Source organism: Gorilla gorilla, chromosome 6, assembly GCF_029281585.2.
Source record: "Gorilla gorilla gorilla isolate KB3781 chromosome 6, NHGRI_mGorGor1-v2.1_pri, whole genome shotgun sequence".
Lineage (NCBI taxonomy): Eukaryota > Metazoa > Chordata > Mammalia > Primates > Hominidae > Gorilla > Gorilla gorilla.
In genome coordinates this window covers 29,699,515-29,712,676 of record NC_073230.2, presented here as the reverse complement: position 1 = coordinate 29,712,676, position 13,162 = coordinate 29,699,515, and the positions used below count along the sequence as shown (strand labels likewise).

At 38.9% G+C, this 13,162-nt stretch overlaps 1 protein-coding gene across 1 annotated transcript in view; it reads left to right on the top strand.

Moving 5' to 3' along the window:
* The window catches only part of RAPGEF5 (Rap guanine nucleotide exchange factor 5), a 237,584-nt gene that overhangs the window by 118,068 nt on the left and 106,354 nt on the right, over positions 1-13,162 (top strand). The window contains exon 8 of the mRNA XM_031013080.2: positions 6,973-7,046. Coding sequence (XP_030868940.1) covers positions 6,973-7,046 — 74 coding nt within the window. The remainder of the gene's footprint in view (positions 1-6,972; positions 7,047-13,162) is intronic.

The window sequence follows — 13,162 nt, the reverse complement described above, 5'->3', positions numbered from 1 at the left end:
ATATCTGTCTTATAATTATTACTGTCTGAATTGACTACCTTTATTCAGTTCAGTAGACCATTACTTAGTACCTCTGTGTTCTAGAAATTATTCCAGGTGCTGGTATTACTGAAACATGAGGGGTTTAATCTAGGTCCTGCTGCTCACCACACAGAAAGCCAATCTCTGAGACGAGGATTATTGCCAAGGAAGAAGGCTTTAATTAGGTGCTGCAGCCGAGGAGTTGGGAGCTCAGTCTCAAATCCATTTCCCTGACCAACTAAAACTAGGGGCTAATGAACCAGGGAAGAAATGTAACAGGTATAAGAAAGCAGAAACTAGGGAGGGGAAAGGAAGCAATCAGGATGAATGAAGGGTCTGGCCTGTCATGTCTGGATGCAGTGATCTGGTGAGTTTCAATTCTTTTGATTTTTTTTTTTTTTTGAGAAGCCTAAAGGTTGTTTCCTGAGGAAAGAACTCAGATAAAACAAATATAAGTCTCAAGCTTTAAGACCAGAAGGGTCAATTTCTATGTTTATCCAATAAAACAACAACAACAAAAAAAAAAACTATCTATGGGACTATTGGGTCAGTTTCACTGCGAATATGAAAATATACACTCTGTCCTCTCGAAGAACTCATAATGTAGGTTAGCAAAGACAGATATTTGTGTTGCTGACTAAAAAATATCAAGTGTACAGAAAAAGAGCTTTGTTGGGCTAGGAGGAAGCACTCTTCATTTTGTCAGGGGCCATAGATGCAGAGAATGAGGACTCAGAAGACTCTTCATTAAGGAGCTGGTGTTTGGGCTGGGGAGCCCAGTGGACAAGAGTAATTTCACCTGGTGAAGGCAGGGACACGGGCATTCCAGGTTAGAGACAAAGAAATGTACAAAGGAAGAGATGCGGCACCTGGGGAGAGGGTCCAAGACCTAATGGCCTGGCCTTTGAGGCCAGGTTGAGGGCTTCTACCTGAACATTGGCCAGTGTTCAATAGAGTGGGTATCACAGGTATCAGAGCTTTCAAACCTGCACATCCCTGAGCTAAGTCCCATGGCATCAGAGACACTGGGGATGGGGCTATGGAGCCTGAATTGGTATTTATCTCCGTGTGACTCTCATGTGCTCTAAGCAGGCATAGGCAGGATAGGGGGATGGCTTGATCAGACTTCCATTCTGGGGATGGAACTCCGGCAATTGTGTGGAGAATGGATGGAGGGAGAGGCCATGCCGTAGCAGCCTACATGAGATGTGACCATGGCAGAGAGGATGACAGGTGGAATCATTCCAGAGGTAGAAGTGACAGGATATAGGGTGAGATTGAGGTGAAGGCTCAGGGGAAGGAGGACCATGAAGGTGCCTGAGATTTGCAGCTTCAGTACTTGGTGGTGATCTAAACTGAAATACCCCAGGAGCAGGAAGATGCTTGTGATTTCAGACCTTTGTGTCCTCACGCCGTATTAAATCAATTACTCTTTCTTGAGGTGCAGATTGTGCCACTACACCTATCACAGCAGCTTGTATGTAGCAGACATGTTATCATCTGTGAAATGAAAATATTCAACTTGTGACTGGAAATGTGGGCCTGAGACTCAGAGAAGTGGGCAGAAATGGAGACAGATTTGAGAATAAACTGCACTGCAGTGAAAGTGGAAACCCTAATAACAGATAAGATCACCAAGGAAAGAGGCAAAGAGAGAAAAGAGAGCCTGGGGAAAGCTTGCATTTTTAGAAGATTTGAGGATGATAGGGACACAGAAAAGAGAGTTTTAAGTCAACAGTCTCAAGTTCAGCTGAACAGATTGGGGTTGAGAAAACACGCTGGAGCAGAGATGTAGTGGTCATTGGTCCACCTTCAAAGAGAAGTTCAATGGCACTGGATGGGCCAGGTTATAATACCATATGGAGTGGCTTGATGGTGAACACTGACCCCTACTTTTCTAATTTTAACACTAAAAAAATACAGTGATGAGGCAGAAATGTTACAATTACCTTTTTTCTTCCTTTTTAAAGAATGGGAAAGATTTGAGTATTTGGAAGCATTTATGATTATATATTGATAGCAAAAATGAGTATAGTGTCTAAGCATTTCTCACTGCAGGCTTGTTTCTGTGCCATCTCCCAGGGCTGAATGTGGTTGGAGTATTGTTGAAGGGCCTCCAAAAGTAAATATTGTGACCCCACTCCAGGATGGTACAAAAAATAGCTGATTATTTAGATAGTGAAGAACTGGGCTCTGCCTCCTGTGGCCTGGAAACACTATGGTGTTTTCCTAACATTTTTATGTCCACAACCCACAGAACATGTAAAAGATTCCGACCTAGTACACCTCTCATCCATACTTGTGAAAAATACTTTGCTAGTTGCAATACATTTTGATCTTTATTTTTCTGTTCTTCCTATGATATTCTGTTCTATTTCATTAAGAGGGAAAAGAAACCCTGGTCGGGATCCATGTGAATGGATTTGCTGATGTGCAGTTTGACCAGCCCTGTTCTGTTCCATCCTTGACTGTAGCAGTGATGAACTGTCACCGACACGTACATTTTACATTTGAGGCCTAAGGCAGATTACTTCACCTCACTAGTCTCAGTTTCCTCATCTGTAAAATGGGGGTGATTTTATCTGCCCAGCATTTCAGGTTGAACACCAGATGAGACCCTTAATGAAAGAGTTTTCTCTCTGTAAAAATGCTACACAGGTGAAAGATTATATTATTAACAAAACTTTAGTTCTTGGCAGAGTACCCAATAAGTTATTTTTCTTAACTGTTTGCTGATGTCTCACATTGAGGCTTGAAATGCTCAGTTTCTATCTGTAGTCATCTTTGGGGTTGGTTTGTAAGATTTTTTTAAAGAAATGGGTTGGTTGATTTTTAAATAATGGTCCTGATGAGAGTCAGCACATGACAGTCATTGTGTGTTTAATGTTTTCTTGTTAGTGGGGCTCTTACCTTTACAAAGTTGATCAGATGAAATTAAATAACATCATTTAGAAAGGACATGAGTCCCCTTTGTGTTTAAGTATTATTATTATAGTAGAGTTACTGACAGAGTTGTTTTTTTGTTGTTGTTGTTTGTTTGTTTGTTTGCATTTTAGCACCCATCCTAGTAAGTCCTGGGGAGAGAAAACCTGTTTTGTCCCCAAGGCAACAAGAAAGCACTATCAAGTTAAGCCCCACAATCCTAGGAGGCTTTCAACAGTCATTCACCTTGAATCCCTCTTGGCTAATTTACAAATAGATACGTTTAAACTAGGTACCCTTAACGAATCAGTGTTAATTAATCCACATGCATGCTTAGTTCTCCTGTGGGCACTAATGCTCACCACTCAAAGTATATGCTTTAGATCTTGCACTTGTATCTTTTGTTATGGTAAGTTATTTTCAAAGGCCATTACTTGCTTTTAGACTCTGTGTGTTGAGAGATAAGGAGATGGTTTGTGTTGGCAGAGAGTGAAGCTCCTAGCCTCCCTCGGTCCCAGAAGCTGTCATTCCTGTGTACGTGTTTCGCTGGAGGGAACTGTCCCAGAATCAATATTTGCATAGGAAATTTTCCCCAACCAACTCTTATTCTGATCAGATAAAAGAAAAATTGAACTCAAAAATCTAAATAACTCCTTCCTCCTTTTCCCACCACATGAGCCACACCACTGGAAGGCATAAAGAGAGAAATTGTGTTTTTATTTATTTTTTGACATTAATCTATGAACTAAAGGGTCAACAGAGTTCTCCCTTTTAGGGGACCATATATATTTTATGCATGCAACTTCATAGGATAATCATAAATCCTTCTCTAGGATAAATACACTTTTGCTCCCAAGATGCATTCTTGGAATTATAATTTTTCCTATTTCCCAGAAAATAATGTTATTTACGCTGTCTTCTCTTTGTCATTAGGGGGTTGAGGTTGAGTCCAGCAGAACTTTGAGAGTTTGTCCATTGTGCAGATTTAGCTTACAGAGTTAGCTTTGCCAAGTCCCTTAACTTGCTTGTGTTTCTAATTCTCACCCTGTTAGTTTTGGCATAATGCTAGGCAACCGATTTTGAGGTGTTTAAAGATGTGACAATAAACATAGCATTGTTGTTGGGGATAAGCTAGAAATAAATACAGGACTGACACTTTATCCTAGGTTTGCTTTTATGTTCATCTATTCCTCCTTTAGTTCTATTTCTATGTATTAAGAATTATTCCTAAAGCTTAAAAAGTAGTGTGAGGCCAGGTGAGGTGGCTCATACCTGTAATTTCAGCATTTTGGGAGGCCAAGACGGGAGGATCGCTTGAGCCCAAGAAGTTCAGGATGCAGTGAGGCATGATCGTGCAACTGTACTCCAGCCTGGGTGACAGAGGGAGACCCTGCCTCAAAAAAAATGTGTTAACTGTCAATCTGAAATTATTATTTAGTGTCCTGCATGTTCTATGTTCTAGTATAATAAGGTAAGAAAAAGAAATGCCTACACCCTACAGCATTGTTGTTTTAAAACCAAAAACATGAATTCAGTAGGCTAAAATATTCTGAAATTTAATTTTCTTCATTTTCATTGAAATTAGCACTTTAAAGAGCAAAAATTCAAATACAGCACAAATGAAGTGCCAAAGTATGGTTGCTTTTTATGTGAAGTTATTTCACATTAGTATATGATCAGCTTGCCCTCCAAGAAAATTACTCTGCATTCCAGGATGAGGAAAGGCTTCTTCTGTTATTTCAATTGGTTAAGTGGAGTTCCTTACTTCTATAGCCCATTGCATTTTTAAGTGGAATTTAGGATGTTATTCTATGTTTTATTTTTCCCTTTATAGTCTTGCCTCTAGTTTTTCAGAGAAAACACGAATGTTTTTCTTTGTTCTTAAGTTTCCACCTAGCTGGGCAACATTAGCAACAGGGAACCCCCTTTGAACAGGCATGAATGGAACTTTTCTCTGAGAAATAGAAGAAAAGCTTCTACCCTCTTCACCTCTTCCTACCTTGCCTTTAGATGCTCAGCTGGTCAGAGTTATCCTAGTTATCCAAAGCGTGAACAGAAGAATTTCTCTCTTTTCTTCTTTCATAAAGTTACAAAAGAAGTAGCTTATTATATAAGTAGGCATAGTCAAGCAGTGCAGTTTTGATCACTTGGGGATACATTGTTCATGCCAGTTAGCATTTGCAGAGCCCTACTGTATGCACAGCATTATAGGTAGGCTCCATGGTGGGCACCACACAGCAGGCATGAATGGCATACAAAAGCAAAAAGTACATGAAATGATATTTTAAAAAATACAGAGCAGAGAGCACAATATTTAAAAGTACACAGGCCGAGCATGGTGGCTCACACCTTGTAATCCCAGCACTTTGGGAGGCCAAGGCAGGCAAATCACTTGAGGTCAAGAGTTTGAGACCAGCCTGGCCAACATGGTGAAACCCTGTCTCTATTAAAAATACAAAAATTAGCTGGGCATGGTAGTGCACGCCTGTAATCCCAGCTACTCGGGAGGCTAAGTGAGGCAGGAGAATCGCTTGAACCCGGGAGGTGGAGGTTGCAGTGAGCCAAGATTGTGCCACTGCACTCCAGCCTGGGCAAAAAGAGTGAAGACTTCATCTCAAAAAAAAAAAAAAAAGTACACAGAATAATGTAAACTGAATCAATAAGTACAGTGGGTGACCTCGCTGTCAGCTAGGTTGGTATGCTTTGGCCTACTTTTGATGAAGAGGGCAAAAAGGATAAATGGCATGATGGATACAAGGAATAACTATTTAGGAGTCATCCTTGATTGCTTCTCCTTCATCTCTTTTTTCTCTCTCCATGTTCAATTCATTGGCAAGTTGTGTCCATTTTGTCTAAAAAAATATAGCTCCAGTGTTCCGTGTTTCTCCTGCTCATTGCCACTTCCCTGATCTCAGTCATTGTCATCTGCAGGCAACATTACAGCAACAGTCACCTAACTGGTCTCCCTGCTTCCGCTCTTGTTTCTCTCACGTCTGTTCTCCCAAAGAAGCAAAAAAGAACTTTTGAAAATATGCATCAAATCATGCACTTCCCAATTTAAAATTCTTTCGTGGTTCCCCATGTTCTTAGGCTTAGATCTGAATTTATTGTGGTCTCTACTCTCTCCAGGCTTGTTGAATGTCACATCTCCTGCTATGGACATAATAGCTGCTCTGTAAATATTTGTTAAAACAGAAGAATAAGTTATCTAAAGAGAAAAGTAATCCAGTCATTATGTGTGGATCCCAGTTATGTAAAATACATTTTGGTGTTGAATGTCAGTGTGAAATTGGACATTTGGAGGAAGCTAGAGAGTTCAGAGAAGCCCTTCAGTGATGAGCAGAAGTTCAGATGCCATGAGATAAGCAATACATAAGCCAAAGTCTGGCACTTGTTGTTTTTATATTTTTTGAGACTGATTATTTTAGCGTTGTTCCCAAGCCGGATTGGATTAGTGAGAGGCTGGAGTCAGGGCTTTGTGTAAGAGGTCATTGTACCCTTGAAGAAAGGGTGATAAGGGCTTGGATAGGGAGATGCTGGGAAGGGATAGACGGATTCAAGACTCCACAATATGGAATTTTGTGGTAACAATGCACTGAGCAACCCAGATGTAAATACTGTGCTTCCTTTATTATATGACATTTAAACTGCCAGCCAGAAAGCCATATTAAAAATATATATATGGCTGTTCTCACATGAAATGAATAGAAGTCTTCATCTTATACCCCCAGCTGCCCTTTTGGTAAAGCACAATGCTGATATGGTGATGTCTGGATGGGTTTAGGTGAAGAACAGAATTAAGATTGAATTTTCTCACTGCCATTGATTTAATACATGAGATAATATGCAGGAGAAGTACCCAGTGCTATTAGCTAACTTCACATTTGATTAACAAAAAATAATGCTAATGTTTACATTTTGTGAATCTATCTAACATTTTTCCCGCTAAATTGCGATCTGAAAGAAAATTATCTGAGGCATTTTTTATATGATGATACATTTGTTTAATGGTGTTCTTTTTTTTTTAAGCAATTGAACAAGATGAAGAAAACAATGACAAACATGTAGCTGTAACAGAAGCCGAAAGTGTTCCAGATTCTCAGGTATGATCAATTCTGTGACAGCCCCTCATCATACCCTTCTGTGTTGAGGGTGGTGAGACAGTGCAGGTGTTAAAAAATGATATAGGTTTTACCTTTTATGTTTTGTAAATAGCCATGTTATTGGGAATAAAGTGCTCAGTTTTGATATAAAGGTATTTCACACAAAGGGTCCTAAATTGGTAATTATATTTATAATTTGATTCATGGGAGAGGGTCAGATAGACACACTTTACTTCCCAGAGGAAGCAAGGGAAATGAGTGAAGGGCAGACATTCCCCTGAAGAAGGCAGTGGAGAATGGGCCAGCTGACAGCACCAACCTGCTAGAGGTTCTCTGCTACCTCCTGGTAGCTAAATCACAGCATGAATATGCTTTAGGTAGCATACCTCCAAATACTATTGCACCATAAAAACTTTGGACACCCTAGTGCTGCCAGCTGTTAACTTTATATAACAGTGGAGCATTTTAAAATTCTGGCTTAGCCTAGTTGACTCATCTCACTTCACCTTTAAGGTTACAAATCTGTTGATTCTGGTCAGAAGAATCACATTAACTTTTTCAATAAAGATTGCATGGACAGTAATGTTTTAATAAAGTCACACTGTTTTGCTGTGGTAATATTAAACATGGAACAGTCCTCAAGATCATATTAAAATTATACTGCAGGTTTCCAAGCAAACCTGTGCAGGGATTCCCCAGCTCAGTGTATTTACCACTTTCTCCAAGTTTCTTAAATCCTTAAATTACTAGTGGGACAAGGGTTTCTAAATTTAAAATACTGTTATTCTTTATTTGTTCTGAACTTATTCTATGGGTAAATGTCTGTTTGAATGCAATTTTATTTCTCAAAAGGATACACAGACCTTACTGTTCAGGATTTTGTGATTTTTATTCAGCAATGATTATATAACTGTGTATCTATAGGACATACAGACGGATGAAATCATGAAACCAGTAGATTGATAATTAGATTAGGAACAGATTCTACTTAGGTTTGAAAGTTGAATTAAGTTCACTGGGCAGCATGGCATCATTATGAGTGTTATAGGCCTAAGCTGGTTAGGAAGGAAGGCAGTTGTCACCTCCTCTGGTGTGTCTAAGAAAGCTTGATCTGCTACCATAGTGGAAACACCAGTTTTATTGGTTTAATTCTGCAGGCCCATCTATATAAATTCTCTGGATGGAATAACTAGTTCAAGTCATGCGAGGTGAGCTTAAAGAAAACTTAGAATTTTGCCATCAGATATATAGGCAGAATTAGAAATAAAAATGTATGCTCATTGGTATGTACGTATGTGTGTAATTTATATGTACAATTTATTTGATTGATGTATATACATTTAATGGCTTGAGCACCTATTTGCCAGGCTTCACAGTATTTCAGATTACTTCAGTCTTCATTCCAGAGCATATTTTAAGCAAGTTAAGTGGATTCTGATTCCTTCTTCCGCGTGCATGATGAAATATGTTACCGTGGGGAATGTGCCTCTAGGCTGCTGAAAACTTTGGGTCTATAAAAGGTTAAGATGGTTACTAAGCCCAGACAGACTTGGCCTTGTTGTACACAGGCTTCCCATCTACCAGAGATCTCTCATATGTTGGCTGCTTTTGTCTTACTCTCACTAAAAATACCTTTTCTGCTTAAGAAACTCCCTGTTTTAATGCTGTCACATGTGGGTGGAGTGAAGAGAGCATTTAGAGTTGGGTTTACATCCCAGCCCTTCTTCCTTAAGGGATGTTCCTTAGTGGCTGTAAACCTGGAAGATCCTGTAGGTCGCCTAAGTCTTTGTCCCCATGGTGTCCCCACTATGCTAGACAGTACCTAGCATGCATGGTTTTCATCTCTGCAAAATGGAGATATTATAAGCTTGTCCTGAGGTTGAAATGAAGCAACATAAAACACTCCTGGCAATCCTGGCACATAGGAGAGTTTCAGTAAATGTTGGGCAGCATAATGTAAAGACTAGGGGCACTGCCTCTGGGGCCACACTGCCTGGATTCTTTTCCTGACTGGCACAGTAACCTTGGGCGAGTAACAGTCGCGGTGGCTCACACCTGTAATCCCAGCACTTTGGGAGGCCAAAGCAGGTGGATCGTGAAGTCAGGAGTTTGAGACCAGCCTGGACAACATGGTGAAAAACCCTGTCTCTACTAAAAAAAAAAAAAAAAAAAAAATTAGCTGGGCATGGTAGCAGGTGCCTGTAATCCCAGCTACTTGGGAGACCGAAGCAGGAGAATCATCTGAACCCAGGAGGCGGAGGTTTCAGTGAGCCAAAATCCTGCCATTGCACTCCAGCCTGGGTGACAGGGTGAGACTCCATCTCAAAAAAGAAAACAAAGCAAAACAAAAAACCTTTGGGCAAGTTAACTCTCTTGTGCTCCTACCCTCCTTTTCTGTAATAATACTGGGAGCAGTATTATTGTATATAACACTTAGGCAGCACTTCATATGTATTAGACACTGTAAGGTTCTTTGTTTTTATTAATGTATTTAAACATCACAGCAAACCCTCCAGGATAGATAGTTTAATTACTACCACTTTATAGATGTGCCGGTAAGGGACGGGGCCAGGTCTGAAACCAGGGCAGTCTGGTTCTGATGTCCTTGCTTTAAACAGCAGGCAAACTGCCTTTCTAACCTCTGTAAAATGGAAATAATTGTTAGATTGTTCTGAAGATTAAAGGACTACATGTGAAGCAATTAGAACAGCGCCTGACACACAGTAAGCACCCAACAAAGTCAGCCTCTGTCAGTTATTGTCACTCTGACCATCTATCTCATTGCTTTTTGGTTGGAATATTTAAAGTATCTAACTGGGCCAAGTTGCAGCATTACTCTCTGCCAGATGGTATCTTTGCAGACACAAAATAGTCTAGTCCCTTCACTGTATTATAGGATAAAAGGATTTAAGAATCTTTGTCAAAATGTACTGAAAATTTGCCTGGTTCTAGCTTTTAAGAATTCTAATGAGATCTTTAATTAGTTATTAATTGACTGATTGATTGATTGCAACAGGGTCTTACTCTGTCACCCAGGCTGGAGTGCAGTGGCACGATCATGGCTCGCTGCAGCCTCAACCTCCTGGGCTCAAGTGATCCTCCCACCTCAGCCTCTTGAGTAGCTGGGACAACAGGTGCACACCACCATATCCAGCTAATTTTTTTGTATTTTTTGTAGAGATGTGGTTTTGCTATGTTGCCCAGGCTGACCTCTAACTCCTGGGCTCAAGCAGTCTGCCCACCTCAGCCTCCCCAGGTACTGAGATTACAGGCGTTAGCCACTACACTTGGCCTTGAGTAATTTATAATGTGTTGAACTTTGGAAATTCTTGCTTTGATTCCATTAGCCATTGGCCACTGGATTCAGTGACTATTTTCATTGTCTCCTATCCTCCATTTGAATCAATCATTCTATTATTAAGTGGTAATAATTATTTATTATACAAATTAACTGCTAAATATTTGGTAACTAATTTATCAGTAGTCAGACTATAACTTTTAAAAATATGCATACTAAAGAAAGCTCTTATTTAATACTGTCAAAGAAAATTGATTATCCTGTTAAATCTTTTATGTTTGATATTATTCGAGTTTGCTTATTCTCTTTTTTAACTTTTTAATTTTTTTTTTTAACTTTGCTACCCTGCTTACCACTGTGGTCAAGAATGTATACAAGTCTGAGCTATAATTTCTCTTAGGTCAAAACAAGAGAAAATATTGGTGGCCCCCCTACTTTAGTCTGAACGTTATAGGAATCAAGCATGTGAAGTGAATGAACCCCTTACTTTTTCAATTATATAAATTTATAATACTATATATTATGTAAATTTATAATGCTATATTTTGATTTTAATCAGAAGGGATAATTTTCTAAATACAAAAGATTAAGAAAGTACTTGAGGGAAATAACAGCATAAATTTCATGTAAGTGTGGTTTCTGCCTTATTCCTAGCTCTCAGCATGCTCTGGCAGGATGCAGCATTACACAGTATTTCTATAGTATGGGTCTGTCCATCCTATACAAAGGTGATGTTTTAACACAAGGAATTCCACAAAGGAGTAGGACCAGAGAAACTGAATGTCCATTGCCTTGCCTGGACAGTGACGGGCTAGGAATTATGAAATGATTTCTAAAGCTCCCTGATGCCCCAGCATGGTGTTCGAGGCCCATACCAGTGACTCCCTGGGGATTCCTCACCTGCCTTGACTATCACACTTTCCATTAGGTACATTTCTCACTGTGGATGCTTCGTGGTTCATTTCCCAATTCTCAAGGGGGCATATTCTTCTATCCCTAACAGGGAGAGCTTTTTCATAGTCTAACTTTTTTCTCTGAAGAAATTTGAGAAAATGAATATTTGTTGCCCTAAAATTATTATTATTTTTTGACTATGAACTGTCTTCTGAATTTTCCTGGAAAAAAATTCTTAATATTTTCTGTTTTCAAAATAAGGTGCATACAGTAGAATAATTTATCATCTAAGCTCATCAGTGTTTTATTCTGTCATTTATATTTCTGTTTAAAATAGCAAAAAAATTATATGAACTTCTAGGCTTAATTTTTAATGAAATTAAGATATTACATAGTAATCAATAAGAATTTATCTGAATATCCTGAATTTGAACTGAATAGCATTCTGTTATTGCAAAAGTGCTTTCATGAAAGGTGGACTCTTTCTTTCTGGTTTCCCTGACCTTGATAAGCAATTTTTGCAGCATGTTTTACCTAGGTGTTTTAGAAAAAGTGGTTGTTAAAGTTAAGATGATGCAGAGAATGTTTTAATACAAAGAACTGTGCTTTTGTCCCAGTAAGATGCTCATTTGTCATCCATGTGGCCTTTCCCACAGGACTCTTGTCCACGCTTCATTCTGCCATTGAGGGGATGGACCCAACATTTTTATGACTCCATTTATAAAGGAAACAGGCTTTTCGTTTACATTCATAACATTTCTCTCCTCAAAGGCTGAAAATCCTATAAATAACTTTAATTATACATTATGGAGACTTTTTTTCAAAACAGACCTTGAAATAAAGCTCCTAAATAACTCTTCTGACAGTTATACATTAATCTTTTATTTTTTTTCTGGCTTAGCAGTGTTAGGTAAATTGTTTATAATTAATTTTACACAGAGAAATTAAATAGACCAGGGATGTGAAAGTCTAGATCAAGGACTGTTAGTTATCTTGCTTCTCCTGCCATAACAAAGCTCCCACAATATATTAATAAATTCATGGGTTTCTTGCATTAAATCACTAAATTATGGAGCTCTGAAAGGGACCCTGAGGAACATCTAGTTTGGCATGATGCTTCCGCCTAGCACTGCCTTATAAGTCATCTGGGATATGTGGGTTTAAAGTCTCCCAGTGAATGAAGCAGCATTCATAACCTCCTTGGAAATCTTTTTTGATAGTTGTAATATAAGGAATGCTATAGAATTGATTGCCTTGTGAAAATGCATCTAGAAGTTATTTGGAAACCAGAAAATCAAAACAGCAATATTTTCTCTTTAATTATAAGATGTAGAATTAAAGAAATAAGTTAGCCTGAAGCCCATTTTAAAAAGAGCATTTTGCCTTTAAAATACATATTTGCTTCGTGGGCCCAAGTATCTGGTTGTAATGAAAATGTTTCCTCCTGAAAGGGAAGTTCATTTTATTTACATATTTATTTATTATTATTTTTAGAGAGAAACAGAGTCTCACTCTTTTGCCCAGGCTGGAGTGCATTGGTGTGACCATAGCTCACTGCAGCCTCTGACTCCTGGGCTCAAGCAGTCCTCCTGCTTTGGCCTCCCAAAACACAGGGATTATAAGCGTGTGCCACTGCACTTGGCTGAGAGAAAAGTTTATATTTAGGATTCTAATAATATGTGAAAAATGCTTAGAGTTCCTTGAAAAATCATGTTCACACAGAAATCCAAAAAATAGTGAAGACCTTAAATTTCCTCTGTTTAATTTCGGCCTTTTATTGATGATGCTGTAATCAGCTGATTAAAAAAAAAAAAAAAAAAAAACCAAAACACTGTACTTGGGACCTACAGATAGAAGGACAGACTTATCTCCAAATCGAGTCTGTGGGAGCTTAGCTGAGTTGCTTTGGAGCCAGTGCTGGTGA